This window comes from Electrophorus electricus, chromosome 24 (genome assembly GCF_041902795.1).
Source record: "Electrophorus electricus isolate QZ-2024a chromosome 24, ASM4190279v1, whole genome shotgun sequence".
In the NCBI taxonomy this organism is placed as follows: domain Eukaryota; kingdom Metazoa; phylum Chordata; class Actinopteri; order Gymnotiformes; family Gymnotidae; genus Electrophorus; species Electrophorus electricus.
This window is the reverse complement of record NC_137520.1, coordinates 1423674-1450311: the sequence shown is the minus strand read 5'-3', so window position 1 is coordinate 1450311 and position 26638 is coordinate 1423674. Positions and strand designations below refer to the sequence as shown.

Here is a 26638-nt window from a genome sequence, read left to right as displayed (position 1 = left end):
GTTAACAGTATGTGTATTAACAGTGTGTGTTAATAGTGTGTGTTAACAGTGTGTGTTAATAGTGTGTGTATTAACAGTGTGTGTATTAACAGTGTGTGTGTTAAGTGTGTGTTAGTGTGTGTATTAACAGTGTGTGTGTTAACAGTGTGTGTTAATAGTGTGTGTTAACATTGTTACATGTGTTAACAGTATGTGTATTAACAGTGTGTGTTAATAGTGTGTTAACAGTGTGTGTTAATAGTGTGTGTATTAACAGTGTGTGTGTTAACAGTGTGTGTATTAAGTGTGTGTGTTAACAGTGTGTGTTAATAGTGTGTGTGTTAACAGTGTGTGTTAACAGTGTGTGTGTTAACAGTGTGTGTTAATAGTGTGTGTTAACAGACCGCTATGAGTGATGGTGAGATGGTTATGAGTGAGACGGTTATGAGTGAGACTGTTAAGAGTGAGACGGTTAAGAGTGAGACGGTTATGAGTGAGATTGTTAAGAGTGAGACGGTTAAGAGTGCGACTGTTAAGAGTGAGACGGTTAAGAGTGAGACTGTTAAGAGTGAGGGGACAGTCTCTGGGACACCATTTCTGTTCTAGAAAAGCCAACAGTCTTGGCTGCTTAGAGAGCGAAGTAGCAACACCTTCTTCAGTGGCTCCATATCTTAGTTGACATCATTTATTAGAGAGAGAGAGAGTGCCAGTTTGCCTATAGTGTTGATATGGAAGATTAATTACTTTATTTTCAGTTCAAAATGACACATTGTTACAAAGGAAAGCTGACATCAAAAATGTTCAAGACAAGTTATATGCAAAGTTGCTACAAGATAATTACAGTATAGCCTTGGTGCCTTGGTCCCATGGACAGGTTTTACCTAATCCAAATTAAATTATCTGTATTCTTAAATAAATATTTACTGAAACTCTAGTCTTATTCAGTGAGACATCTTGAAAACTGTTATAGTGAACATGTAAAGGTTTTTCACCATATTCACACCTGATAGTGTGTTTCGATAATGCCCACTCAGTGTTCAGAGACTTGATAAAGAAAAGATATGCAAGAATTGTCTGTGAGAGAGAGAGAGAGATTTGTGGGATTAAGACTTGAATAGAGTATCACTCAAGTGTTTACTCCAACTGCGTGTGCTCCTGGCAGTTTGGAAAAGGCTCAAATCAACCTGATCATGATGTTCACAGCACATCTCATTTAAATATTTTAGCTATAGTTTGGCCGTGGAGAAAAAAAAAAGTTTCTAATTTGTAGTTTATGCAGTCTACGACAGTGTTGTGATTGTGTATATATATATATATATATACATACATACATACACACTTTAAATACAAATTAAAAGCACCCAGTATGAATGTGCTTATTAAAATATATAAAAGAGAAACTGTCATCATTTAAAAAAACAAAACAAAACAAAAAAACAAAAACAAACAGCTGAAGGGCAGCAGATATGTGGAGGTTTTAGTCTGGATTTAGTGACTTGTGTTCTGGCCCGTCTGAGAACTCTCAGAACTGGGTCTCAGCTGTGGTGTTTGTGACAGTGAAATACAGTGACAGTGTTACGCGCTTTGGGGGGTGGCGGGGGGTACCCTCACATTCAGTCCCTTCCATCTTCCATGTTTTCCCCGTCTTGTGTTTAGTTCCGTTCCTTAATTTTGTTTTGTCCTCAACTTGTTTGATTGCTTACACCGCTCCCTCGTTTCTAGTTTTATGAAGTTGATGTATTTAAACACTGTTGTGTGCCTTGGTCACGGCTGTTGATTGAATGAATTATTGTATGTGTTTAGTTCATTGCGTTTGTATGTTTATTCTTATGGTTGTTGGTTTGTAATTTGCGTTTCCTAGCCTTTAGTTAGAGCCTGCTTTCCCATTTCCCTTGTTTGTTTTTGTTTTGTTTACTCATGTATCCCTATCTGCATACCAAGCGTTTCTGTTTCTTCTGATTACCCAGCTTTTGACCTCTGCTTCTCATCACACTACGCCTCGTTCCTAGCCCCTTGGATTTTTCGTACCTACGAACGTGCAGTGGGAACAGTAACCACGGCTCTCCTCATTCAGACTCCCCCTGCGTCGAGAGCTGCTCAGATCTGCCACAGACCCATTCCTGTCAGTCTTAATAAACTCATGCTATTGGATCCTCACTTACCTGTGTCTGGGACTTCGTTACAGAGACATACCCAACTGGTTAGGTGTGAATTGAGGGGCGGGCTCAGCACTTATTGAACTGAGTTAAATTAGGACGACTCCACATCAACATCTGGAGAAGGTTTGGTGGTGCTCTCAATCAGTTCATCTACATCTCACCTACAGGACTTCCCAAACTCAGCTAAGTATTTTCCCATATTATCTCAATCTTTTATCTCATACATCCACAAATCAAGCATCTGAAATGCGTTTCTCAATTCCTGTCCACATATCCCACAGATCTCCGCGACGCTATCATAGACGTCGCAATCTCAGCAACCTCACTGACTCACAACGCTTCACACCATCACATATGGTGGTGGCAGGAGGGCTCTGGAACTGCCAATCTTCTGTCCAGAAGTCTGACTTCATCTCAGCATTAGCATCCCTCACTTCCTGGCTCTAACAGAAACATGGATCACCCCTGAGAACTCAGCGACTCCGGCTGTCCTGTCCTCTGCCTTTCCATCCACATGTTCTCCGAGGCGTCTCGGCGACTCCGGCTGTCCTGTCCTCTGCCTTTTCACCCACACGTTCTCCGAGGCGTCTCGGCGACTCCGGCTGTCCTGTCCTCTGCCTTTCCATCCACACGTTCTCCGAGGCGTCTCAGCGACTCCGGCTGCCCTGTCCTCTGCCTTTCCATCCACATGTTCTCCGAGGCGTCTCGGCGACTCCGGCTGTCCTGTCCTCTGCCTTTTCATCCACACGTTCTCCGAGGCGTCTCAGCAGGGGTGGTGGCTCAGGTTTACTAATGTCTCCAGAGTGGCGTTTCACTCCTTACCTTCTCTACTCTTTCCATTTCCTCTTCTGAATTTCATGCCATTAGCGTCTTTCTCCACCAAACTTCTCATCATTGTCATCTACCGGCCTCCAGGTTCCCTGGATCACTTCATTGATGAGCTTGACATCCTCCTGAATCAATTCCCCATTGACGGAAATCCACTCATTCTCCTTGGAGACTTCAACCTTCCATCAGACAAGCTGCATTCCTCCTGCATCTTTCCGCTGTTGACAGCATTTGACCTCACCCTCAACCACTCTCCTCCGACTCACAAAGCGTGCAATGTTCTGGACCTGATCTTCACCCGCACCACCACAACATCGGACATCACAGTCATCCCCCTCCACCGGCCTCCAGGTTCCCTGGATCACTTCATTGATGAGCTTGACATCCTCCTGAATCAATTCCCCATTGACGGAAATCCACTCATTCTCCTTGGAGACTTCAACCTTCCATCAGACAAGCTGCATTCCTCCTGCATCTTTCCGCTGTTGACAGCATTTGACCTCACCCTCAACCACTCTCCTCCGACTCACAAAGCGTGCAATGTTCTGGACCTGATCTTCACCCGCACCACCACAACATCGGACATCACAGTCATCCCCCTCCACCTCTCGGACCATCACTTTCTATCCTTCTCTCTCTCCCTTCTTTCTCTTTCCATCCAGTCCTCTCCAACATGTTCCTCCTCCCTCCATAACTCCTTCTTCCCTTACTTCCATTTTGTCCACCCTTCCTCACCCTGACTATCTTCTCTCTCTTTGGATAGTTACAAATACTTTCATTTCTACACTCTCCTCATCAATGAATCTTCTGTGCCCTCTCTCCTCTAGACCCGCTAAGTCCTCCCCACCTGCCCCTTGACTATCAGAAACACTTCGCTGCCATGGGAGAGAACTAAGGACTGCAGAGAGGTGGTGGAGGAAATCTCACGTAGATTCAGACCTCAGCTCATGCAAGGCTTTCCTTTCCAAGTTCTCCCTGGAAGTAACATCTGCAAAGTCATCCTACTACAGAGAGAAGTTTGAATCATCAACATCTGATCCATGCAATGCCGTAAACATAAACAGTTAGTGGCAGGATTAGAGTATTATCCTGACTAGGAAATTACTGCATATCAAGATTATTTTTCTGTTGAACAGAATGTGAACCAGAAGCTTTTAGCTACTATTAAAACTTAAATGTTAAGCAGAAAAGTGACTTTTAGCTGTCAAGAGGAAAAATACTGTTTCCTAAATATTGGACAATATTGCTGTACAAAATTATCAATATAAAAAACTTAGCAAATATTTTTATTTTGGCTTTTCCTAAATCTTCATATTCAGCACAGACACCCCTCTACCTTCCCCTGCAGACTTGGGGGCTTTCAGGACAAGTTCATGGTCGAGTTCAGCTGGGGAGCCCACAGTCTCCCACACCCTGCTCACTGCTGTGTGGTGTTGCTCTGAGGGTTCACTGGATTAGAGCACATGTTCTCCCAGGGGTCAAGACTCAAAGGAGGAGGCGTTGCTGATCAGGCGTCTTCCTTCTCTAGTGGTCTGTCCTACATAAATATCTTCCTGTACCAGTTTTTGACGAAAGTGTTTTCTAGAAACTGGCAGAGATGACAATTTTTGTCTGCAACCCAAAAAGGTCCAATGAGCTTTTTAATGAGAGCTGTGCAAACCATTACAGCTTACTGGTGTCGGACTGGAACCAGTCCTCCATGTGGAGCAAGGTTTTCTAAAATAAAGCATTAGTAAGTCAAACTATAAGCAAATACTAATGCACATATTCCTACATATTACTTTAAGATTGTAAACAGCTTTGCCATGTGTAACCACTACAAAACATATTGTGTGTGTAAGACGGTGTTTAAATACAGCTCCCTTTACTGCATGTACAGGCAGAAACAGAACAGCATTGCAAGAAAGCAGACAGTACACCCCATATGAAAAGATTAAATATTTATTTCCATTCTAAAGGACTAAAAAAAAATTTTTTTAAAAAGACATTTTAAATAGAACTCGAACGCTGCCATGAGTGAATGCCGCTGTGAATTTCCAGCCGTCAACAACAATACAAACACATGCAGTGACGTAGCTAAAGGAACAGTGCCGATGGAGCCTGTAAAGCTTTCATCAGGTGTGGAAGTTAAAACAACAACAACAACAACAAAACAGCCCATCCAATCAATCACTCATAAGAAATACTACAAAAAGGGGGGAAAAAAAAAACCAAAAATATTGGCCCAGCATCCATTTTCAGGGTCCATATGCCCGAACAGGTTCGGAACAGTGGCGACAGCACACTGAACTGCTGGGTCAGAACAAAGTGAAAGGGAGAACTCGGGGGAAGAACTTGGGTCAGAACTCAGCCCACTGCTAGCCAGGCAGTCATACCTCCTGATGGTTTCTGATTGGGTAACGGGACAGCACAGAGTCCAAAGCCTGGAGCAGAAGGCCCTTACAGCCTATGCAGACAGCCTGACTGTGCCAGCCCCTCATAGCCAGGCTGTGTGGACCGGCGGATGTGGGAACAGGAGACTCTAGAACCAGAGGGACCCTGAACACCAGAGACACACGCACCATGAATGAAGGTGACTGAGCAGACGAGTCAAACACTACTACCAATCAAACTATTCAGTAGTCGTGTGTATTTAGTAATCAGAAGGTTGCCAGTTCAAGTCCCACCACGTTGCCACTGTTGGGCCCCTGAACAAAACCCTTAACCCTCAATTACTCGAGTTGTGTTCAGTCAGAACTAAAGTCACTTTGATAAAAGTGCCAGCTAAATGCTTAAGTGTAAATGGTAGGAAATGCTTGGGGCTCAGATATGCAAGAGCCTCCACAATAAACATGGTTCCTCACGTCACCGGCCGGTCACCCTCACAGCTCTGAGTAGGAGCGGGAGTTTAAATACACCACATCCTCTTCATGGACATTGGTAATTGTGTGCCACGTCATCTTACAACCCCAGACATGCATAAGGGGTGTGTATGGACATTTGTAATGGTAACTCACCACAAGGGGTCCCAGGACCAGCGCTCGTTCCAGAACTTTCTCTGGCTACGTTTGCTTTCTTTATTCAACACAATCTTCTTAAAGAAGCTTAAAGGAAGGTTCACGCACCATTTAAACGGCAAACGCATCTTTGGAGGAGAAGAGAGGTGCATGAATATTCATACGAGGACATCAAATTAATCATTCGTGCTGACATCTAGTCTTCCTCCATGATCTGTTAAGTGAAACTGATTAAACCAAAACAACTTACCTCCACACAGCACTCTGGACACACAATCCTATCAACAAAACAGGCCATAAATAGCTTTGCATGCACCAAGCTCGGCACATCTGGTTTAAACAGAGATGGACTCATACCTACTGCAGAGAGAACACACCATGTGCCAGGTGAAATACACACTCTTTTTCTTACAACATGAACAAACCTAGGGAAAGAAGAGAGGCCATTAATTTATTTTACAGGCAAAAGTTGCCATCAGTCATGCAGCCATACACCACATACAGAAGCATTCCACTTGAGCTCAACTTTTCTGCAAACTCCGATCGTGAACGGAAAGGTTGCTACTATGCCACACCTCCTGAGGGCCAAGAGATTTGGGACACTGTGGAACCTGCAGCTCATATCGTGAAACAAACCCTTGCATTTCATTAACCACAGGTGACCAACCCCAAAACCTGGTCATGGATTTTGTGAGGTTCATGTGTGAACACCTCTGGTGCCGTACTGCACCGTCAGCCATTCATGGGGAGACCAGACACACTAGTGTCTTCCCTAAATGTTCGTGCTGGAGTCACTTCAAGGGTTTGAGCGTTAGCCAAGCAAAAAGCACTGGAGCTTACAGGACTGAACGATGTTCATAAAATAAGTCAGAGAGGGTCTGGACTAGACTGGAGTTTCCCGTTTATTGACAGTGAACCGAAAGCATTCTAGTACTTCTCATGGAGTTTCAGGACCTTTTTGGCAATGAAAGGTTAGCCACGCTACACGAGGAAGCCTTCAGATGCTGCATGTTTCCATCTGAACATCCAGTATAACACCTTGTCCAGTGAGGCCCCACCCATTGCACCCACTTACCCGCCAGTTCACCTCGCAAGCCATGGTCTTCAACTTTCCTTCCTTGGCGTAGTGCATGTTAATGACATCAGCAATCGTCATGGGGACACAAGCCCTGCTTTTCGGAGCCTTTCAACAAGAATGACCAACATCACAGCTCAATAACCTCACAGTCTGAACACACAAACTCTAAGCACGTGCAGAGCAGTCACTGGGAGGTCAAGATACCCAGAGACACTGAAAATACCCAGTGGAAACAGACACCTGAAAATACCCCAAAGAACAAAAAGACAAACAAGGAGAACACACGAGCTGGCAAAGGTCCCGGCAACTTGCGAAGGATCTTGCCCGGCGCTTTCTGTGGGAAAGCCTGCATCCCAGAGACGGATTCTGCGGAGTTGAAGACAGGGCAGGGAAGAACTTCAGATATCCATCAGCAGAACCTAGAAGGTGGACAGACAGATGTGCGTGCCCACACACCCCAAGACAGCATCCACACGTCATGTGGTGAATCTTACACCTCCATACTGGCATGCTTATTTCAGTCCAAGGTGAACTTTTACAAAACTGTGACCATTACCTGTAAAACTGTCTTGTTGGGGAATAACACCTTTACACTCTCCACCCTGTAGAAACCAGCCACGTTGGAGACCTTCCACAACTTTAATACTTTCTTGAATAACTGGCCCAAATGTCAACAGCTATACACGTCTGACATCGAAAGTCAATCATTCCATCCATGTCATTAGTCATGATTGCTCGGCCTTACCTGGGCCGGCACCCCCTGGTGGCTGGGGTGGGGAACAGGATTCAGAATGAACGAAGCCTCTTCGTTTGTAGAGTCTTCGCAGATGGTCATGAGGGAGTTCACATGTGAGCAGCTGTGCACTAACCACACACACCGAGACAGAAGGAGCCACTTACTACCGTTCCAGATGATCCTCAAACACGGTCACACTCCTACATCCAATTGCTGACCACAAACGCCTCTGGGTTTTCGTTCAACAGAACGCACCATATTGTCACTTCAAGCCCTTCTTGGGCTTGGTGAAGGGAGTCTGACATTGCGGATATTGTACAGAGCGTTGGATCCCCAGGGCTGGAACTAGGGAAGACATCAGTATAGCTGTGTACCTTTGCAGGACTGCCGTCTCTTGTGCGAGGACAGTAGCTTCACCGGGTCCACTGAGCGAATCTCACGCATGAGCAGCTCATGCAGACTTGTCTCCTGTTCAGGGTTTTGGGTTCTGGGTTTAAGGCTTCGCTCAGAGACCTAAGAGAAAGAGAGGCAAAAAGATTCATCTTCTAAAACGAGCTCCATCTGCAGCAGCTTGCAAATTTAAAGAAACCGATATTACTTTACCACTTTTTAGACTTAGAATACTTGACCTACAGAACGCAGCAAGTGTTGAGCAAGCACTGAGGGTTCAGAACCAAGCGTCACAGAAATCGCGAGGCGTGCAACGCCCAGTAACGCACCGGCCGCAGCTTGGGGCCCGAGCGTATGACCTCCAGAAGAGCCTGGTGGGGGTCGACTCTCCGTTGGCCGTGCCCCACTGCCTGTTGGCAAGAGCAGTCTCACATCTCCATTTTTACAAACCAAAACCGTTCCACGGCCACCCGAGGCCGCAGTCAAGCTCATGCACGGTTTATACACCGTCCTAGTAAATGTTACACCCATGTGTTAATCAACATAAAGGCTTGCGAGACCGTTGAAACAGAACTGGATATTGAGAAACTGGTGAACATTCCAAGACACGAGGCATTTTTCCAAGTCATGCAGTTTGAACCACCCCACAGTTCATCTCCAGACAGACAGGTGGCACTACTCACCGGGACCTTGCGGAGACTGTAGCGTCTGCGCTGGATGTCCTGCAGCAGCTGGTTAAAGGGGGACCGGTCTGCTGGCGGACGGGCGCTAGTGCTTAGCGAGGCCTTAAGGGGGCGCAAGACAACACCCCTGCTGAACTCCTCTACCAGATTCTTCCATGCAAATTCCTAGATGCCAGTCAGTCAAGGTATACAGGGAGAAGAACCCCAATATTTCTAAATTAAAAGATATCTGCATTTCCTAAATTATTGCTCTGCATGTTTATATAAATGTCATTAACTTGTACCCCATCACATGTAAACCAGCTCTCGCAAAATTGGTTTCTTTACAGTTATGCAAATGCAGCACAGGTCAGTGCCTGATAGCTGTAAAGCACCATGATCCTTGTTCAACTTTGTGTGAAGTAAACTTTGAAATTTACTCTAAAAGTACAAGAACAAGGCACTTGGGCCCTAGAAACAAAACTAACAAGAAATTTTCAGAATTCATGAATCAGACTTGTTGACTCAGGAAACAGTCCAATTGCTTACCCACTTAGTGGTCGTAAAAGGCAAGAGGCTGGTCTCTGATTCCAGGATCATTTTCTGCACACTCTGTTTACAGCAAATAAATGTCAACAATTCCCTCCAAATCCAAAAAGACAGACACCCCTAAATGTAATTGCTTCTAGATGCGATGCGCAGTATGACGGTTTTGAAACAGGTAAACAGGGTTAGAACATCCAGCACCTTCCCGGACGGTAATGGGACGTCCCACAAGCTTGTCCCCTTACACGAGCCCAGGCAGAATTAGGTTGTTTATAGTTTAGTCTTCGTCTACAGACCAAATTCAGGAACAGCAGTCAAACGTGCCCTCACCTCTCTGGTCTGCTGAATAATCTGGAGACAGTGGCACAGCTCAACGGTGTGCGAGTACAACATGGCGCACACTTGTTGGTAGTGTTGAGCTGCATGGCTCGGTTTATAAAGACGCTCTTCGCACACCTACAAGAGCATCAAATCAAAGCTTACTCCGTTTTTGCATTTTTTGTACACGCAACACCAGCGTGAGGTCATTTGTTTGGGTCCTGGAACTAAACACGTGTCTGCAGACTCGTGGCGTACCTGCAGGACCTCGGAGATGCTGCACACGGGCTGCAGGCAGTGCTCTGCGCCCAGGCTGATGTTTACTTTGGTCATCTGACACACGAGCAGCTCCAGTGTCTCATTTAGCTCCCTCTCTACGTCTGCTCCAAGGCCCCAGTCCAGACAGGAGTAGACCAGACGGCCCACGTAGTCCACAGTCTGTCAAAACAACACCCAGTTTCCCCCGGTTCCACGAGCTCCTCGGGTGCCTGAGAACCGCGAGCGGCGGCTTACCTGATCCTCAGTCTCGATCACGAACTGCTCGCCTGTTGCGAAAAGAACAAACGAGAATGTCAGCACGCCGAGCGCGGCGGGGACACGCGCACCGTTGAGCGAGCTCACCGGTCTCGCCGCCGTCCGTCCTGAGCGTGACTCTGCCGTCGCTGGAGAATAAAACCCCATCAGGTCCCGGCACGCGCAGAGTCTTCCACGAGCCGGGCTCCAGGAGCGAGCAGAGTTGGTAGCACAGCGCCCACGCCTCCTCCTCGCACGCGGGCCTGCCCTGCAGCGCGAGGATGTCGCTCAACGAGATCTGACACGCGCCGGGTGCCGAACCGTTCCGCTCCATTATAGTAGGCGCGCGGCCGCTTTAGATAATAACCACACCTGCGTCTCGAGTAAGAAATATTTCAGGCTGTGTGCGTGAATACGCAGCGATCTAAAGATCTCATGAATCCGGAGGCCACGAACCAAATAAAGGCGGAAAACGCGCCCTCTTACGCAACAGGCCGTTATAAGCGTAACCGCCGCCACCTGCTACGAGCTCTAATTAAGCGCGCGCAGACCCGCCAGCTCACGCCCACTCACCCGTTCACGGAAGCCCGGTGGACCGGAGACACGCGTGTAGCCCGGTTAGCACGCGCGACACCACTTTCTGCCTTCGCGACGGTAAACGCCCCCTTCATGACGCGACGGCGCTCTCCACGTGCAAGCGTGTCCGTTTTTAAAACCAACCCAGCGCTGCGCTTTTCCGTTATCCTCCGTCTTTACGTGCGCCTGTCCCTTCCGTACCCCTTGAACACATGCATGGGCTGGAGCCATCCTAACGTTGAGTGTGAGCTGCATGAGGCGGAGCGCTGAGCTGGGATCCCACCCTGGGATGAGGACAGCACGGCAGCGAAGCCTGAGCAAGAAGCTCAAGGAACAGTGGCGTTATCCCAAGTACTTCTGAGGATGTGGGAGAGCAATGTGATGAAAGTAATGAGCAGCACTTAGCACCCCTCTACGGGAAAAGTGCAGGGATAAAAGGAAGACCCCAGACACAGACCCTTTATTGTAACACTTTTGGTGTTCTTCTGATCTTTTGTTTTCTCCACCACCCCTGGATCTGGTCCCTGTGGAGACCCTTTTGTTTTGGGTTTTTTATTATTATTTACATGATACACGTGTGGCAGCCTGCATCAAACTCTCCGTCCGACAAGGATTAAAACATGGTTCAGGCTGATTTAAGATCTTTTAAAACTGTACCTGAACGTAGGTTAGATCGAACTGCAATCAAACAAGTGAGTGAGTGTGGCAGATCTTAGCTATAACTACATATGAAACGTCCAACCTTGCGACATCAGCATTTTATATGCAAGCGCGATTATTCACTACAAAACAAAACATTCAGATTATAGCAACTGTGACCACTTATGAAATCAAGCTTTTATTTTCCGTTTCTGGTTCATAACTGAGATTCTTGTTAGAAGGGTGTGTGAAAGATTATAGCCTACACAAGAAAAAAAACAAACACTTAGCTACCGGACATTATGATCAAAATATAGCATTATAATAGGGAGATGAGAAGTGTGCAGTCAATTACTGAACCGTGTAAAGGGACGAGAAGTAGAAAATTTAATCCAATTCTGCAATATTATTATACAATGGACATAATTGTATTATCAGGGTTCATGATTAATCCAGCATACAATAAAAACATGACACACACCATACACACAATTCTAAATAGATTACTTAGTAGCAAGGGACAAAAACATTATTTTTTAAAAACAGGTTTCTGTACATGGTTATCAGACATGATTACCAGGAGAAACAGCAGATAAAACAGTTCAAAGAAGAAAAACAAAAGTACGTTTCACAGGTGTGTTAAGCTTCATTCATTTGGACTTCCTCCTCTTTGCCTGTGTGGGAGGGGCACCAGTGTTCGATTCTAAAAAACACGAGAGAGGAAGTCAGGGTCTGATCATCTGGGTTAAACACAATTGGCTGCATTTCTTTGCATGCAGTCTGAACGTGGCAATCAGTTTGTTTGCGTTTGTGGTTCCAAAAACCAACCGCAACACACTCCAACCTTTAAAAAAAAAGCCAGCCGAGTGTGCTGGCCGGACACCTCACCTGCGACTTTCCCTGTGTTGGAAGATGCCGACCCAGGTCTGGCCGCCCTCTTTCTCTGCCCGTTGTCGGACATTTCCTCCTCGGCGTCCTTCTCTGCCCGCGAGCTCCGACGGCTGGGCCCTTTCGCCTTTTCGGTGCTGGCCCTCGTATCCCTGAAAGAGCACTGCAGTGGTGAGGCAGAGTCGCGCGAGTCTGCCCGAGGCGTGGTCTTTCAAGCTAGAGTACAGTGCGCGCTGTACTCTTAGGTAGCAGTCAACACGCAGCGCCTGGTCATCGGTATCAGTGGGTCTAAGGCTGGACATGGATTATACTAGCAAAAGGGGCCCCTTTACAAGAGAGTACTGATACTTGCTGTTTTTCCTCATCTAGCACAGATCATGTCCGTCCTCTTCACGGCCGTGTTTGCTCCCGGGCCACTGGCCCGAGCACACACTCTTGTGATCACACACTCTTGTGATCTACAGGTGTGGTATATACATACCTTGGGACTAAGTCGATGGGCGTCTTTCTTTTCTTTGCCCATCTGTTATAGAAGTGGAAAAACAGCGGTAAACTGCTTTGATGCTGGACAACAATGGTTTTTTTTCCTTAATCCCCAAATTTGAGTTGTGATTCGGTCAAAGAATGAGCTCAATGATTGTGACACCAAAGTTAGTGATTCCCATGAAATAAGATCGGCCAATCAGAGTGAATAACAACATACGGACTGAAGTTCAAGAATTAGACAAAAAGACAAGTTACAGAAACGGTTAGACATTAGAGTGTGAACACAAAAGTGAGACGGTGGTTATTGTGAAAGGGTGAAAGCAGACGATTATGACATTAGAATGAAAGGTTAATGCCTGATAGATTTTTAGCTGTTTAAAATTTGAGATTTTGTCTTACCCCTGTTCTGCCACAGACGTGGCTGCCTCTCCTTAAAGAAAAAATATACATACACAGATTACTGCCTTCAGCTACCACAGCTTCAGGTAAGCAAAAGCAGGATCTTTACACAATTGTGCAAATATTATTTGTTATTGTGGTGACTGTGTGATCATGTTAACTGTGTTTAGATGTTTATGCTGTTTACCAGGCTGGTCACTCAAACGCTGTTCTTCCTGGGTAACATCAGGCTCGGCTGGATTTAGAAGATACAACCAAAGTCTTTAAAACTTTAAAAAGTATTACAACACTGCACACACAACAAAACGATGGCCAACACAAACAACGGTTAGGCTACATACTCTTACATTTATGGCATTTAGCTGATGCCTTTATCCAAAGCGACTTACAATTATGACTCAGTACAACTTGAGTAATTGAGGGTTAAGGGTCTTGCTCAGGGCCCCAACAGTGGGAACATGCCAGTGAAGCTTGAACCAGCAACCATCCAATTACAAGTCAAGTAACTTAACCACTGTGCTACCACTGCCCACTCTTACTCACTGACTCTTAACCGTACACCTACAAGACTGTCCGGTGGCTGCTGTGTGAACAGGACTTCTACAGGAACGAAGGAAAAATATTTTCCATCCCAGAAAAATGTAAATACCTGAGAGATTTGACACTTCTGCAGAGGCCTCCACAGACTCTACTGGGCCAGGCAATGTCATCTCCATTGCTGCAGTAGGTGTCTGCTCCATGACAGGGAGCGGTGGAGACGACACTACTGAAGGGCCGGTGGAAGGTGCAATGTTCCCCGGGACAGTAGGAGGTGGTGGAAGTGCTGCTGCAGACTCACTAGTGGGGGGTGAAGTGGTAATAGGACTGGCCAGAGGTACCGTGACAGTACCGGTGGACCCAGAAGGCTTAGGTGTGGGAGAAGAGGAACAAACTTGTGCAGGGATCTGTGCAGGTGCAGGGGAAGGAACTGGGGGTGCTGGTGCTATTTGCTGAAGTGTTGTTTGTGCAGAAGAGACGGTTGTGGGAGGAGGCTGTTGACAGGAAAGGGATTCGGTTGTAATCACACGAGAAGAGACCTGCGACGTGATGTCTGCGTTTTTTCCTGCCTGGGTTGTACCCTGCTGTTGCATCTGATGGTTGTCACCACTTTGGGGAATGGACGTCTTGCTCAAAACTGTCTGGACTTGACCACTCTTGGTGATGGTTACTGTTGGTGAGAGGGGACTCCTGCGAGCAATGGATGCAGCGCCTGGGCTAGAGCAGACAGGCGGAGAGGACAGTGATATCTGAAAGGACGAAGACACGCACGTGGACGAGCCGGACTGGAGAGACGGTTGTCCCATGGCGCTCGGTTTTGAGGCAGAAGCATCAGAAGTGCTCTCTTGCATCGGAATTCCAGGGATTGTTTGCTGAGGGAGCGCGACTGTGGTTATTGGGGAAGCCTGACTTGCAGACATTTGCACTTGTATTTGTCCAATCATAGTGCGGCCCTGCTGACTAGTAGCAATGCTTACAGCAGAAGGCGGTGTTGCCATAGCGACAGGTGCTGGAACAGAAGCCGTAGCTGAAACTGGAGCAGTAGCGAGCTGAATATTTGCAGGCACTTGTATGGGCCTTACCACAGTGACAGATGGAGACACCACATTGGGGCTTGATGAGACAGAAGCAGTTGAGACTTGAAATATCGGGTTGATGAACACGGGTGCGGTAATGAACTGGGGAGGTCGGGTTTGAGTGGGAGTGGATTGGCGCATTTCTGGGGTTCTTATGTTCTTACTGGGCACTGTAGAGGCTGTGACTGGGGGCACTGCAGATGCAGTGCTGGCAGCAGAACTAATAGCATTGGATGTCACAAAGACCGTTATCTTATTTTGAGTGGGTCCAGATGATGTGGGTCTCTGCAGGACTGTCTGTGACATATTTGCCATAGACTTAGCATTGGGACTTGGACTAACAGAAGGGTTGGGATGTGGGCAAGAACTTGTGGCAGGACTAATAAGCAAAGTGGAACTAACGCTGGATACTACACAGGGTGACTGACAGCTGGGACTACTACTTTGGACCAAATTTGGACTTGGCATAGAGGCAACCTTGGGCTTTTGTTCAGGTTCACCAACAGGTAAAGTATGCCCACTTTCAATGTTCTGCAGGTTACCAGGCTTATGTTGGCATTCTTGATCTGCTAAAGATCGAGGGCTCTCTTTTTGCACCAGTTCTCCACCTCCTGTAGGAGTGACTTTGGGTGGTTTCATGGACAAGGATGGAGGGTTTGTCTTGTCCAACAACTGATTGAGGGATGTTGGGGCATCCGTGAAGCCTGGTGAAATTACAGAGCCAAGCTCCTGTGGTGGTGGATTCTGAGGTTGGTGCATCTCGTCAGATAACGGAGGCTCAAGCACATTACCGGGCTCTTGACTTTTTAGTTCCTGAGATGGTACCCGCGGACTTGCCATTCTGAGAGCGGATTGATCCCTTGGCGCCTGGACTATTTGACGCTGTTCTGGCTGTGTTGCTTGGCCCTGGCTGTCCCTCACTGCATCAGAATTACTAGCCAGCGTCTGCAGAGGATTTAGGCTCTGTTGTTGCTCTAGAGTGCCTACAGATGGCATGGGTGCACTGGTACTGGGCGGCACCGAAGAACCAGTCGTCGTCGTTTGGGACCCGGTCATTTGTTGTTGATGTGATGGTGAAGTTAGAGGGTTCTTTGTCCCCTTTTGCCTTCCTGGGCTCGGAGTGGCCGTTTTCCGGTTTGAGGCAGGACTAGATCGTCGACTGTTACTGGGACTGGCCCGCTTAGCCTGAGCCCCTCCAGGCGGCTTTTCTTGCTTCCCACCTACATTTGCTACACCACCACCTGTAATAAATGGCTGCTGGATGTTATTATTGCCACTGGTAGCAGTGTTGTTTGTAAGGGACGTTAGGCTTGGTGGAGCCTGTCCAATAGCTTTTAGAGTGGTGGGATTTAGACCCTGCTGATCAAAACCTCGATTTAGGTTAGGCTGTCGGGGTGGCAGAGGGATGTTAATCTTAGGAGGGAAAAGGCCAGCGATCGATGCATTCAGTCTCTCCGGAGAGAGATTTATCTCTGAAGGCTCAGTACTGGGCGGACGGTTGGTGGGGGTCAGAGGATGGTGATAAGGTCTAGGACTTGCTCGGTTTGGGGTCTTGGGGCGAGAGGTTTGCGAAGTTGAAGGGGCACTGGGAAAGTGAAGATTATGTGAGCTGGCGATTGGTGCTACTTGCTGGGACTGCTGCTGCTGTGCATTAGCTCCTGGTTGCTGAGGCATCGATGAAGGCACAGACTTTAACAAGTGAGTATTAGGACCTTGGCTAACAACATTTTGTTGGCTGCCATTCCCAGCTTGAGATGGTGTCATTTCTACTGATGCCCTGTCCTGCAAGTTAGGAGCCCCTGATGTTTCCTCTGTTGCCATTCCTGGGTTCCCTTGTCCAATGTCTGGATGGGGCATTCTCCTTCCTGCTCCAGCTAGCTGCGAGTTCACCATTGGCTGCATCCCCCTAGCTTTATCTGGAGAAGGAGGGACACCACCATGTCCTTGTAAATTAATCATCACTGGCATGCTGCTGTGTTGGGACACAGGCATTCTCTGTGCGGGATCACTAGGATTCACCAGATTTCTGGCGGGATGTCCGCCTTGTTGAAGAGGAACTCTGTTCTTTGCTTGTTCCTGTTGCATTTTAAGCATCATCATTTGTTGTTGCTGTTGCTGTGTTGTTGGTGGTGCTTGTTGTTGTGGCTGTTGCTGTGGTTGCTGGTGCTGCTGCAGGTGCTGTGGTGGCTGTAGTTGATGTGGATGGATTTGATGCTGTCCTTGTTGTGGTCCTTGTGGGGTTCCAGACTGACCTGTGGCAATCTGCATACCCTGCATATGCAGCTGCTGCTGTTGATGCAGCTGCTGCTGTTGTAACTGCTGCTGCATCTGCTGCTGCTGCTGCTGTTGTTGTTGTTGTTGTTGTTGTTGTTGTTGTTGTTGTTGTTGGGACATGAACTGAATAGGCATTTGTTGTAATACCCTTTGGTCTCCTGGCTGGCCAGAGAATCCTAAAATGGGAATAGATTATTAATCATTTAATAGTACAGAACATAATGAATATTAAGTGAAAATAAGATAAAATGTACCAGGCATGGGGATTAACATGGCAAAAAGCCTGTTCATCACATGCACCACATGAAATACACACTTGTGTGTTCTTTCATAAGATACTACCCAAGTGCACTTTACATGTAATAATTCCTAGATAACAATAAAGGGTGATCACTATTAGCCTGCATGCTGACAATTTTGCAGGAATATCATGAACATTGTGATGGTTAAAGCCAAAAAATCAGCATATAGTCATGAGCTCAAAACTTGAAAATTCTCAAACAATTTCACAAGAGATTAAGAAGCCCAGCAAGGTTATCATGACCTGACATTATTACTGGCCAGCATCCGTGGACTCTCTTACCTGGTCTATTGGTGAATTCTGGATGTTTTGAGTTGGAAGAGTCTATACTGACTCCTTGATCAGTGCCTGTCCCTTGCATATCTAACTCCTCAATTCCTTGAGGAACTGAATCCAGACCACTATAGAAGTGGAGAGAAAAGGATAAGTTATTTGAACATCATGACAGGAATCATTAAAATATGTCCCATAAAAGTTTCTTGCATACGAAGTGTACAGGATGCACTGGACTCTTACCCATGTCCTTCAACAGATTGCTGTCCTTCACCTACTTTGGGTTTCTTCTTACGAGGTGGTTTCTTCTTTTTTGGTTTGGCTTGGTTAACACCAACCCCACTGGCTCCTTGTTTTCCACCTGGACCAAACTGACTGGCAGAAATGTCACTCTGGAGAAGGTTGACTAACAAGGGGCTAGTCAGAGTCACATCTTTACTCACTGGAAAGACACCTGTTTGCCCACAGGGTCCACCCATTGGCATCTGGCCACCAAACTGAGGATTAAAGGGCATACCATGACCAAGAAAATGGCCATTGCCCACCTGCATGTGTTGAGGTCCTCCAATCATGCCCTGCTGCTGCTGCTGCTGCTGTTGCTGCTGCATTTGCATGTCAGGAAGGATTTGTTGTTGACCTATGTCACCTGTGCCTCCACTGCCATCTACCAGCGGATGTGGGTGTTGCTGGCCAGGCGCCTGCTGTTGCTGCTGCTGTAAGTGTTGCATCACATGCTGCTGCTGTTTCTGCTGAAGCTGTTGTTGCTGCTGCTGTTGCTGTAGCTGCTGCTGGACCAGATGATGTCCTGGAAGTCGTATCTGAGGGCCATGCATGCCCAACGTTTGGCCGGGATTGCCGTTCATTGGGATTTGTTGCGACTGCTGAGCCATTTGCTGATGCTGCTGTTGAAGCTGTTGCTGTGGCAACTGCTGTTGCTGTGGCTGCTGGTGCTGCAGCTGTATTTGTTGTTGCTGTATCTGTTGCTGTTGTTGTATCTGTTGTTGCTGCTGCTGTATCTGCTGCTGTTGTATCTGTTGCTGTTGCTGTATCTGCTGCTGTTGCTGCTGTAGTTGAGCCATTTGCTGCTGTTGTTGTGGAGTCATTTGTTGCTGAGATTGAAACTGCACCATGTTACCTTGCAAATTTGGCGATGGGCCTCGCATCATTGGACTCTGCATGACCCCAGGCTGACCTTTGGGTACAAAAGCCTGCTTGTTACCTTGCATATGGCTGGCTGTCATCTGCTCCATTGTCACATTTTGCTGCTGCTGCTGCTGCTGCTGTTGGTGGTGTTGTTGTTGGTGCTGTTGTTGTTGCTGTATCAATAAAGCCTGGTGCCCCTGCCCCTGCACCAACCCCTGCCCCTGCGGGGGCATCATTTGTTTAGGGGGGGTCATTCCTCGCTGACCTTGGCTCATGGGTCGAGACAAAACAGTCTGACCCCCAACCTGGCCTTGCACCATCTGAGCTTGGGAAGACACTGCAGGCGGAGTCTGAAGCTGTGACTGCATGCCCATCACTTGGGTTTGCAAGCCTGACTGAGACGGCCCCATGGTGCCGCATGAGGTGGCTGGCGTCTGGGGAGCCATTCCGCTGTGGTGGCCAATTCCACCAGGGTGGAGGGAACTGGACTGCATGTGGTTTGGTGTTGAGACTGAAGGTTGAACTCCTGTAACAAATAAGAGTTAGACTCTTTCTAGAACATTTTAAACTTACAAAAAACAAGACATTACGATGTCTTAATCTGCTTAACCTATAAACCAAAAAGAGATCAAGATCAATGATGACTAAATGATGGCTTTCTATGGTCTATCACAACTGACATTACAATTTAGCCCAAAGCCAAACATAAAGGAAACTGGTCCAAAGCATTATACATATTCCCACCTGGGTGTGCCACATTCTGAGTGTTCTGTAGCTGTGGTGCTGGAGCGGTCTGGGTTCCTGCTCCACTAGCCGTACCCTGTCCTTGCACAAAGCTCTGACTTACAGGAACATTTGGAAAACCCATTGGCATACGCTTCTGCATACCTGGAACAGCAGCAACAAAAATCCCTTATAGTGCTTTTCACTACACACTACAGTTATACCTTTAATTACAAAAGCAATAGGGTAGTTTTCATATTAAGAATAAGGTAGCATACCTCCCATGCCACCTTGGGGAACCTGTCCATGCTGGGGCATACCCATGAATCCTGGCTGAACATTAACCTGCTGTCCCAACACAGCCCTACCTGGGGATCCCACTCCCTGTGGGAACCCCTGTGGAGTTGTGGGACGTGGACCCAGCTGACCTGGGCCCTGTCCCATCATAGGGGGTGTTCCGGGTGAGCCCTGCTGAAAGGGAGAGGACGAGGACCCAGGGGACTTGGAAGCAAGGTTGCTTTGTGGAGCAGACACAGGAGGCAAGGGAGGAGGTGCCCTCTGACCAACCACTCCTGGCACTCCCTGGGGACCTTTGGGTTGAGGGGCTGCGAACTGGTTCGGCCCGGTTTGCTGCTGCTGTTGCTGAGCCATGGTGTTGAAGACCTGCCCAGCCTGCTGGCTGCCAAAGGGATACGGAGGTGGCGGATGGCTTGGGGTTTGTACAGAGGCCAAGGAAGGAGGGCGCTGACCCATAGGGGCCTGAGGGGGACCTTTCCTCCAGTTTGGTCCCATTGCACCCTGGGCAGGCGGTGGCTGAAGCATACCAGGGGGCATCTGGTTCCAGCCAGCAGGGCCAGACATCTGACTAGAGGGGTTAAAAGGGCCCCGAGCAACGCCTAGTTGTGCCAGCTGGGCTTGCTGCTGCTGCTGCTGTTGTTGAAGTTGTTGTATGGCAGCTGGGTTGAGCTGCCGATTTGCTTGGATGGTCTGGAGGTGGTGACCTTGTGGGCCCATGGCACTGGGGGGACCGTGGGGTACCTGCGGGCCCATGGCACTGGGGGGACCGTGAGGTACCTGCGGGCCCATGGCACTGGGGGGACCGTGGGGCACCTGCGCGTGCTGGAGCTGTTGCTGTTGCAGAGCTAGCCCTGACAGCATGGGATCCATCGAGTCTGGTAGAGGAGAAAAATGTTCAGCTGAATGGCTCAGTCTGACGTGGTTAGGGTCATAGTTCAAACTTCTGTCACCCTCTCACCTGTTTGGTTTGGTGGTCTTGGCACTCTTGGATGCATCTGCCCACTGCTACCTGGCACCATACCCTGTGCAGCCATGCCAGGTCCAGATGGCACCATCGAGGGGTTGCTCATCCTTATCCCCCCTAAAACATTTAAAACCGTAATGGAATATGATTACAGAACTTCAGTGAGTAAAACACAGTATTGTCAATCAAGGTCCCCAACCTCATTCAGCAAGGTCAGGACACACATCAACCTACTGAAAACATGATTACCATTTGCCAGAAGACAAAGTTACACATTTGAAAGCATTGTGCAGTGCCTCCTTCAGTTACCTGGTCTTTAACAAACAGATCTAACACTGTGGCAGCAGACCAATCTTAAACACTCTGACAGAAGTATGCATTTTGACCACTGCATAACTGTGGTAGTAAGTATAAAATAATAACAGAAGGTTTTTATTTTTATATTAAGGTTGGAACTTGAATATATAACTGGATACAGTTTGGAAAACTAAAATAACTAAAAGCTATAAAATAAACAAACAAATTACATAATATACATATATACATTTCAATTATTAAAGTTTTCCCCCCTTAATATTCTCCTAAGTAAAATTACCAGGGCCTTGTTGTATGGGGAAGCCCACATCCATTCTCATCTGACCAGGTGTGCCAGGTGCGCCAGGTGCAACAAGTGGCCCGTTCACCCTCATTTCTTGACCTCTGTTCTGCCCAGCTGCGACGTTGATGGGTCCTTCACCTATGTAGATAAACCAAAGACCCATCAACTTCTGCGGCAGTTTGCAGACATCACGCTAAAAATGCAACATGACTTCATAAGCAAAGTGTTAACTGTAAACAAACTAACTAAACAAACAAACAAACAAACAAAAAAAACCCAGATCTAAAACATTTTTTCACATTAAGGTTTAAAAGAAAGTATCACCACTTATACTTTGACACAGACACTTTCATTTTAAAGAGTTCCACAGCCAGCATGCATGGGCTGGCAAATACATGATGTACTGAGGACAGTGTGTTTACACAGTTCTTCATCTAGACACTGTTGAAGCTACCAGCAAATACCACAGCGCACCTTCTATCTGCACAGAGAGGATGCCCAGGTCTCGCAGCTGCTGCTGGTTGTTTTGTGCGAGGAGGCGGAGCCGTTCAGCAGCCTCCCGGGGCAAGTTGAAGGTGACGCGCACACTGTTCCATGGCTCCACTCGCTGAAGTGACAGCCTCTCAGGACCTTCTCCAAAAACCAAACAGAGCAGTATGAGTAGATGAAGAGTCCCAGGGTGAAAGGCACGCGAGCGGCAGAGCCATCTTAATGGGGGGTGTAATCAGGACAGGAACTACATATTAGAAACAGACAGGATGTGTCCTGGACACTTCTGAGATCTGGACTTCAGTTAATCCCACAAACAAATCTCTTGTTGTAGAGTAGAAAAGTGGTGCTAACTCATTGGACATCATAAATGTTAGCATTTCAGAGATCTACATATGTATATGCTGACAAAATGTTTTGAGGCCTTAAGAACCCTGAAGTGTTCTCACCCAAGGAAAGCAACTCAGGCATCCCATTCAAGATGATGTCAAGCTTCTCCTGAAAGTCACTGTCATTCAAGTTCCCCTTGAAAGCAACAAAAATAGTGGTGGCATCCTCTACATGTGGACTCGGAGGCCAAGACGGGCAGGTCTCGCCATTGCGACTGCAGAAGTCATCTCCGTCCTCTACTCCAGAGTCCTGCTCCGAGGGTAAGTGGACCCCACGAGATCCTGTGCACCAGGAGGTCTCAGACGGGCCAGGCTGCTGTGCCATCGACCTTACGTAGAGCTCTGCGGTCTCCTGAGACTCTGCTGCGGCTAGAAAAACAACCCCTTTCAGAACCAACCAGGAAAAAGGAGGAGTTCACGTTGCTTTATGATTTACCAGTAAACACAATAACATGACTCGTTACTACCAGAACTGAGCAGTAACAGAATAAGCCCGCCTTTGAAGAAGAAACAGCAATCAACTCGATTCTGATCACACAGCCTTAATTATACTCCCCTCCTTTGAACAGCCAGTGAGAATCTTAGTGCCCAAACACAAACATCCAATATTTTCACTGAATGAACCATTCAATTGATAGACAAAAACTCAAATGGTAGCACATGGGTTCCTCAGCCACACATCAAAAAAAGGGGTTAAAAAACTCTTATATAACCACTAGGTTTTAGTTAGCATATGTGCATTAAAACCATATGACAAAAATAAGGCCTGAAAATTAAAAAAATAAAAAAATAAAAATAAAATAAAGATTATCCTGTGGCTAAGGAAAAGAGATGATCAGATTTTAAAAGATGGAAATTCTGCATCTAAACAGGAATGTAGACTATATTACAAGGAGGTGCCCCATTTGTGCATGTCTTTTTAAGGTTCAGAAGCAGGCACCACTGTTTAAACTGCTACGTAAAAAGCACAGAGCAGTCGTTTCGTTGAGAGAAAACTCCCATCTTGTGGTTAAAACCTCCAAGCTACTAACCTATTCCTCAGCACGGACGACAGCCTCTTCCAAAAGTACAATACAGGAATTGGCAACAGTACTGCAAACAGGTGGTAACTACTTTAGATGCAGCCGCAAGCCAAAGAGGCATCGTGTGACTTGACAGCTAGCATTTGCTACGCAGTCTGATTAGGTTAGCTACCCAGTCTGACGGTGAAGTAACGTTAGCCAACCAGTCCGATGGTGAGGTGACGTTAGCCAACCAGTCCGATGGTGAAATAGTGTTAGTCAACCAGTCCGATGGTGAAATAGGCCGCCAGCCTTCTCGGGTGCATGTAGCTGCTGAAGCGCAGTAACCAAGCAGGTGGAGTGCGAAGACTTTAAATTAGCCAGCCATCACCGACCGGCACAAGCTAACTGCCGTATAGTCTGAGGAGAGCTTTCATCTCAGGTAGGTTAGGTTAGCGGGCTACACGACGGTTTCACAAATAATGACAAAGCTGTTCAGAAACGGAGAACAAATCCTCTCACAGTCATAGAGCAGGCTAACTAGTGCTAGGACGCATATTAGAGTGGTTTAGCTAGCGAGCAACATTAGCCAAGTTGTTTATTTAACTAGTTCTTCGTGAGAACGACTTATGCTCCGTAACGTTAGCTGGTTTAATCTCGCTAGCTGACTTGCTATCTAAACAGATATCTTAGCGTTAGCAGCGCTGGCTAACGGGGCTGAGCTCGGTCACTGTGCAGGACTGAGTTAGCCCGCTAGCGTTAGCTCGTAGCGTTGGCCACCGAAACGTCTGACGAGGCTCTCATTCCCACGGTAACCGGGAACTAACCGTAACGGTAAGCGAGTCAAAACATGGCTGCGTGGACCTTACCTTATCAGTCCATTTGGAAAGTGACTCCAAGAAAGCCGTCTATGCTAACTAGCGCTAGCGACGCGGCAGCTCGCCAACGGGAGAGATTTACAAATCGCAGTCTGAGCGAGTGGGTTTCTTTCTGAATCGAGATGCATCCGTATTCACGAAATGACTTGCGGAGTGTACGACCGTTTGTGATTTACTGTGAATACATATGAGGACCCTGTACCGTAACGCCCTATTCGCCTCGGCAACGCTACGAATACGCCGTATCTTACGGAACTGGCGGCTGCGTATGCGTAGAAATGTCGCCGTGCCACCTAGTGTAAAGGAAGGCAATTGGCTGTAGTCTTTTCTGTGACCGTTTCGTGAATCAAGGGCGTTTGAGTACGTACTGCAGATTTCACAAAGATCTGCGCGGATTTGTTTTTCTACAAATGATGGCTTCCAACATTCTGCACGTAGTCTGCTCTTATGTAACGTAGCTAGCTCGCAAAATGCCCCCAAATTGGCCTAATGGTAGAGGCTCTCGGAGCTGTCCTATAAAGGTGAGCTCAGCGCGCTGACTCCCAGCCACACACACACACAAAAAGTCCACTTGGTGGGGAAGCCGTAGGCTGTTTTAACTGTAGTCCAAAGCGTACCAACTATAGCGAGATTTACACGGCCACGAATGGGCTATAGTCACTAAACGTTTGTTAAAAGTGCGTGAATATGTTTTTCACACTCCCATCTCAAGTGAACAGGTCAGATGTTTGTTTTTTTCCTAACTAGTGAAATATTCTCTACAGGTGTGAGTGACCGTTCATTTTAATTCAGGTAAAGCGTTTATTTCTCTTTGTTCATGATCCTTACCAAGAAATTCAAGCTTTACAAATATCGCACAATCATAAATTTTAAAACACTGGCGTACAGTTGCAAATATGAGGCAATACTCTTTCAGGCATACTGGGATGGCAGAACAAGGATGTTGTAATGACTGTGACATTTTAAAAAAAGCACATTTTAATTTAAACATTTATATTGTTGATTTGGGGACCTCTCTCCCACTGTGTAAATACATCACCAGTTTAATCAGGCAGGCAGGATTCAAGCCAAAGTACCGATTACCAAGCCAAACAATTGCCCAAGTGCAACTCACATTATCAACTGACTCACTAAAAAATAATACATGATACAATCTTAAACACTACACACTTTACTAAATCTGTATACAAAAATGTAACATTTTGCCTTTTATAGTATGGTTAGTTGAATGAGGATCCCCAGACAGAGGGAAAAAAAAAACTATATAAAAAAAAATCTTTAGTGCAAATATCTACAAAAATAAAACAAGAACAAGTCATGCCAACAGTCACAAAGGTGTTAAAAGACTAATTCAATCATTTAATGGGAAAAGCAGCTGCTTTCTTTATTCAACCGTAAAGATTTCGATCTTTCCTGAGGAAAAACTTGACATTTCAGCCAGCAATACCATGACACACCCACTAAAATGACCAGCACATAATGTTTAGCATTCTGAGTGAGAACTAGCCATCACTACAAGTATTTTTACAGTGTTACAGCCATAGGAATCTTTACATGGGCTTAACTGAATGTCACTTTTTACTCCCAGCCCAGTCCTCCAAGATATTCAAATATTCCATATAACTGGTTCATGCTGAGCACAGCACACCAGTGTAGTTTGAACAAACGAATCATTTTGGTCACTATCTGTCCAGTTTCACAGGGTGTTAGTGCTCAGATCACAGAGATCATTAGAAAATGAAAAAAGTAAGCTAATATTAAATATTTCTTGATGTACACATTAAGTATTTTGAACTTGTGTGCAGTAGGTAAGGTGAACAGCATGTTAAGGGTGTGACTGTGGAGAACCATAATGTAAACACATCTGTGGCCTGGACCACACACTGATTAGCACTCAAGTGTATACACACACACACACACACACACACACACACACACACGCTCTGAACAGTATTCAAATGTATACATCCACACATTGTGTTGCATTGTGTGTGTGGGCAGCATGTGGCCCACTGTTGCATTGTGTTTCATTGTGTGTGTGTGTGTGTGTGTGTGTGTGTGTGTGTGCAGCACATGGCCCACAGACGCATTGTTACACAGTGTGTGTGTGTAGCATGTGGCCCACAGACACGTTGTTACAATGTGTGTGTGTGTGTGTGTAGCATGTGGCCCACAGACACGTTCTGTTACACTGTGTGTGTGTGTGTGTGTAGCATGTGGCCCACAGACACGTTCTGTTACACTGTGTGTGTGCGCACGCGTGCAGCATGTGGCCCACAAATGCGTTGTTACACAGTGTGTGTGTGTAGCTTGTGACCCACAAACATGTTCTGTTACACTGTGTGTGTGTGTGTGTGTGTGGCCCACAGACATGTTCTGTTACACTGTGTGTGTGTGTGTGTGTGTGTGTGTGTGTGTGTGGCCCACAGACATGTTCTGTTACACTGTGTGTGTGTGTGTGTGTGTGTGTGTGTGGCCCACAGACATGTTCTGTTACACTGT

The 26638-nt window shown here is 46.8% G+C and overlaps 2 protein-coding genes and 1 long non-coding RNA gene across 7 annotated transcripts; 1 reads left to right on the top strand and 2 right to left on the bottom strand.

Annotated features, from left to right (window-relative positions):
• Positions 1–4889: 4889 nt before the first annotated feature.
• On the bottom strand, positions 4890–11181 carry zgc:114123 (protein spire homolog 1). 2 transcript variants are annotated; one of them, XM_035522268.2, is made up of 16 exons: positions 10314–11181; positions 10206–10237; positions 9951–10130; positions 9705–9830; positions 9378–9440; positions 8850–9014; positions 8496–8576; positions 8151–8289; positions 7786–7904; positions 7597–7642; positions 7326–7459; positions 7038–7145; positions 6320–6387; positions 6213–6240; positions 5963–6090; positions 4890–5504 (listed from the first exon to the last, which is right to left on the bottom strand). In XM_035522268.2, the coding sequence occupies exons 1-16, from the start codon at positions 10537–10539 to the stop codon at positions 5336–5338; spliced, it is 1812 nt and encodes a 603-aa protein (XP_035378161.1). In that variant the 5' UTR covers positions 10540–11181; the 3' UTR covers positions 4890–5335. The 2 variants fall into 2 exon arrangements, with proteins under 2 accessions (XP_035378161.1, XP_035378162.1); XM_035522269.2 differs by lacking the exon at positions 9378–9440.
• A 415-nt stretch (positions 11182–11596) lies between these two features.
• ncoa6 (nuclear receptor coactivator 6) lies at positions 11597–24270 on the bottom strand. 4 transcript variants are annotated; one of them, XM_081706745.1, is made up of 15 exons: positions 24128–24269; positions 22318–22626; positions 21854–22012; positions 21377–21517; positions 20776–20898; positions 19799–20692; positions 19542–19685; positions 17898–19323; positions 17664–17782; positions 13843–17256; positions 13381–13428; positions 13194–13224; positions 12790–12831; positions 12309–12460; positions 11597–12123 (listed from the first exon to the last, which is right to left on the bottom strand). In XM_081706745.1, exons 2-15 carry the CDS (start codon positions 22580–22582, stop codon positions 12071–12073), a joined length of 7011 nt encoding a protein of 2336 aa, XP_081562871.1. In that variant the 5' UTR covers positions 22583–22626; positions 24128–24269; the 3' UTR covers positions 11597–12070. The 4 variants fall into 4 exon arrangements, with proteins under 4 accessions (XP_081562871.1, XP_026881072.3, XP_081562872.1 ...); XM_027025271.3 differs by having other exon boundaries at positions 21854–22009; XM_081706746.1 differs by having other exon boundaries at positions 22318–22641; positions 24128–24237.
• A 179-nt stretch (positions 24271–24449) lies between these two features.
• On the top strand, positions 24450–25139 carry LOC145653416 (uncharacterized). Its single transcript, XR_014119693.1, has 2 exons — positions 24450–24657; positions 24901–25139. It is a non-coding gene; the product is annotated as an uncharacterized LOC145653416 (long non-coding RNA).
• Positions 25140–26638: the final 1499 nt, after the last annotated feature.

Bases quoted from the DNA above. Each gene is read 5' to 3' on its own strand.
- zgc:114123 (XM_035522268.2), bottom strand. From the start codon at position 10,539: ATGGAGCGGAACGGTTCGGCACCCGGCGCGTGTCAGATCTCGTTGAGC. The intron at 10,238-10,313 runs GTGAGCTCGCTC...TTTTCGCAACAG, and splicing joins GACGGACGGCGGCGAGACCG to GCGAGCAGTTCGTGATCGAG. The intron at 7,146-7,325 runs GTGTGTTCTCCT...TCTTGTTGAAAG, and splicing joins GCCGGGACCTTTGCCAGCTC to GCTCCGAAAAGCAGGGCTTG.
- ncoa6 (XM_081706745.1), bottom strand. From the start codon at position 22,582: ATGGCACAGCAGCCTGGCCCGTCTGAGACCTCCTGGTGCACAGGATCT. The intron at 21,518-21,853 runs GTGCGCTGTGGT...TTATCTACATAG, and splicing joins CCTCTCTGTGCAGATAGAAG to GTGAAGGACCCATCAACGTC. The intron at 17,257-17,663 runs GTAAGAGAGTCC...TTCCCATTTTAG, and splicing joins AGAATTCACCAATAGACCAG to GATTCTCTGGCCAGCCAGGA.